Source organism: Mya arenaria, chromosome 10 (assembly GCF_026914265.1).
Source record: "Mya arenaria isolate MELC-2E11 chromosome 10, ASM2691426v1".
NCBI lineage: Eukaryota > Metazoa > Mollusca > Bivalvia > Myida > Myidae > Mya > Mya arenaria.
Genome location: NC_069131.1, coordinates 27,322,253 through 27,326,102, shown reverse-complemented (window position 1 = coordinate 27,326,102; position 3,850 = coordinate 27,322,253). Strand labels below are relative to the sequence as shown.

The 3,850-nt window shown below is 32.8% G+C and overlaps 1 protein-coding gene across 1 annotated transcript; it reads right to left on the bottom strand.

Moving 5' to 3' along the window:
• Positions 1-758: 758 nt before the first annotated feature.
• On the bottom strand, positions 759-2,807 carry LOC128205509 (adiponectin-like). The gene is made up of 2 exons (XM_052907209.1): positions 2,458-2,807; positions 759-1,960 (listed from the first exon to the last, which is right to left on the bottom strand). The coding sequence occupies exons 1-2, from the start codon at positions 2,762-2,764 to the stop codon at positions 1,554-1,556; spliced, it is 714 nt and encodes a 237-aa protein (XP_052763169.1). The 5' UTR covers positions 2,765-2,807; the 3' UTR covers positions 759-1,553.
• Positions 2,808-3,850: the final 1,043 nt, after the last annotated feature.

Genomic DNA, 3,850 nt, shown 5'->3' with positions numbered 1-3,850 from the left:
GAATGCTTCCATTTTGGTTATCCAGCTTCGGAAAAATACAGAACTAGGAACTACGAGTCCATCTGAAAGTATTGTTTTCATCGTGCAATTGTTTCATTTTGTTTTGGCCTCGGAAGATGTACGACGCTTCTCAACCAAACGTTGGAGGGTAGCCCTTTCTTCCTTTAGAGCTTCAATGTCCTGCGGAATAGGATTCTGTCTGGGTCTCAACAGTTCCAAGTCCCTTTTTAAAACATTCTCATCACTTTTCAACTCCGAAATTTGTTCGTCCAACGACGATGGCCTCTTCGAACGTGAAGTATTGGACGAGCTCCCAAATCCGCCATGTAAAAATATTAGACGACCGTTCCCACGACTTAGATTCTAACAATCAATTTGAGCACCAAATAAAATAAATCAAACGTAGAATTACCGAAAAGGGATTAAAGGTACTAGAGTTATCTCCCTTATAATTAAGATTTTTGGAACAAAAATTGCAAATAAATACCAACTGTAACAACGTCATCAATGAATACATACGTCATGTATGTTACTTTCATTAGTAAATAGTACGTAATTCCCTTTCAAAGAATGGCAAAAAAATATTGGGTCGCCAGGCAACACAAATTAACATAATAACATCAATTTCAGTTCTATTTCATAAGTTTATTTGAGGAAGACCACTGGCCTATAACAAAACATATGTACAGTAAAGAACAAATATAGTATTAATGAAGCGTAGTAGTTGGTCATCAATACATAAATTGCATTTTGCTGAAATTATATAGAGTTATTTCTTAAATTTGATGAACAAATACTAAACATTTTATTCCATTTTATAGAAGATTGATAATTTACTTAAATTTATATTACTTTGATTTAAACTTCACAATTCAGTTTTATAGTTTTCAACACATATATATTTTATACATCTTATACACAATACCTTTTCCTCGATGTCAGATGCACCTAAATTAATTGAAAGAGGCTTTCTGTTTTTGTATTAAGCAGAATATAGAACTTCTGTATACTTTGGCCTTCTAAATATTCATCCGTTAATATTTTTCTCGTTCTCGTAGATCAGAATATACAGATCATTTAATAACAATGATTATATAGCACTTAAACTTTGTTTACAAAATATTTGTGTCAATGGAGTGTTTGAATATCTTCCGTATTCATTTTCTAAATTATGTGGAGAACATCTTAATTAAGCTAGTGAACTTTGAAACCTAACTGATAATAAGTCTAAATAGTACTTTGAATACATCGAAAACCTAAATTTTAAGTCTGAGCATATAACACAAGAAAATATATTCATATATTTTAATGAGTTTAATCATAAACTTACATATTGATTACAGGAATTCTAAAATCCTCTCTGACCTGATTTGTTTGGTAATATTTATGGTCTGCTTTTCTAGCGCGGAGGTCAGGCTAATTGGTAAACACAGTTTGTCTTAAACGTACATCATTTCATGTAAATTTACAAAAAAACAAACATAATGAGAAACTAATCAACGTACTACGTGTTATCAAAACATTATTATAAGGTCGTTCCGCCATTAATACTTTTAGCGATGAAGAAGAACACCAGAGAATGTGTTTAACCAATTCGTGGATTCTTGATAGAAGTTGCTGCTTGCATAAGACTGGACCCACACCTTGCTTGCATCTTTCAAAATCGCTATAACATCAATCGACGTACAATGGTAGTCGTTCTTCACATATAACCGGCCACTAGTATGCATAATTTTGTCCACAACAAAGCTATAACAAACGAAGCTGTTATAGTTACTACAAAGATGTGACGTGAACAAGTACGTGCCGTTGAGTGGGCAGGTGAACACGCCCGTTTTGACGTCATATCCGTTACCATGGTTGAACACGGCCTCTGTGAATACGAGAGTTGTTTTGGGTGACACACTCAGATCCTTTAAGACCTTTGCTTCAAATGCAATCGTTGGTGTTCCAGCTTTCTCTGAAAATATACAAAAGGCGTACAGATAAAAAAATAAATGAATGTAGTATTTGGTGTAACTCATTTGACTTTAATGATCGAAAATACAAAATAAAACAATTTGTGTACCGATAAAAATTAGCCTGAAAGTATATACATGGAGTTTTGCGTTAAATTGCTACGTGGCCTAATAATTCCCGGTTAAATACGCGCCAAACTTCCGCTTATATTTATTCATCTGTTCACAAATTAAATGGCCTTTTGGTTTTGTTCATTTAAATCAAACAAATTACTCATAGTAATGCATTAAAATATAAAGAAATGCATTAACATAATTTGAGCCACTTTAGAAATATAAATAGTGAGGATGTGAGTTTAACTGTACACACTTTACATCAAGTTGTTTAAATTAATTTACATATATATCGCATAGGACATAAAAGGGTTTGAATATTTCAAGGAAGCGCTTTTTTAGAAATTAAATTACGGAATGATACTTTAGATTAAAAGTGATTTACCTTCTAACGTGTGTAAATATCCGATTGCTTCAGATACATTTTGAGTCAGAGTCGAACTCAGCAGTTTAGAATCATAATCGAAGTCATCGACCGCGTTCTTTAGGTTGTCCTCAAGTAATGATGTCCTTTTATAGAAATTCACCATTGTAGCATTAGCACTTTCAAGAGCATCTCTTATTCTGTCAAGCATTTGATTTTCTTTTTTGATTGCCTCCAATTTAAATAATTCAACAGTTTGTGACATTTTTTCCAGAGCGTCATTTACTCGTTGTTGTTGTTGTTCCATCGCTATTTCCATCCGTATCATTTTTGACAACAACTGCTCTTCGTAGTGAAAGGAAGAACAATAAGGCTCCCTTGAACTTACTCTCTTGCTCATTAGAAGGCTCAAGAAAATCAACCGCAAAATATTATCCTGGAACCACATAGTGCAATGTCTGTTCGTGAAATGCGTAGAAGGAAGGAGGTATTTAGCTTATTAACCCTTGTCATTCGGCGCGCATGCGCAGTAATAAAATGTTTGCATTACTTGCTTTGCTGATTTACGTCATGTAATATTATCTTTTAGCAGACATGCTTTGATTTTTAAACCAATAAGTATAAGACTTAGTAATTTCATCTCTGTCCGTGTTGCTTACCAGCGAGTATAGAACGAAGCGCATTGCTTTGATCAAAAAGCGCTAAATTTCGGCAAACACTTAAACCATGAAATACTTTTTAAGCAACATTATTACAATTGCTTCTCATTATATTAATTGACTATACAACTGTTAGAAATGAGTTCATGTTGATAACTTTCATGTTCGAACGTTAAAATATTTGCACGGAAACAGTTTGACGTATATGGATGTCTATTTATATTTCATTTTTCTACAATGATGCTAATCTCTGGTCTTCTGACTGTATTTTTCATTTAATTTCTTTGCGATGGTTTTCCTTTACATGCATTTTAAGTTTTAATCATTTCGTGTATTACTATTTTTATGTGTTTTTAGAATAAGCCAATAGGTTAGCTCTATTTAGAATTTTTTTTTTATTGAAGTAGCAACCCAGTCTAAATGTTTGGCAAATTTGACGTAAAAAGGTTTGAAGGAATATAAAATATAGTCATAGGGTGCAAAGAAATATAATACATAGTCGAAAGGTGAGGGAAATATAACAAAAAGTCAAAGAGTGCACGGAATGTCACATTTAATGTTGGTATTATGTTAAAGTGATCAATGGAGCCTGATAGTTATTCCATTGTAATAATTCTCGTATAAGCTATAACTTTTTAATTTCTTTAATAATATTTCATTTATACTCCACATAACTGAAGATGTGTTGCACACTGCATTCGTGCTCTCCCATCAAAGTCCAATTATATAAATCTGATAGGGTTTTCATAATTGTT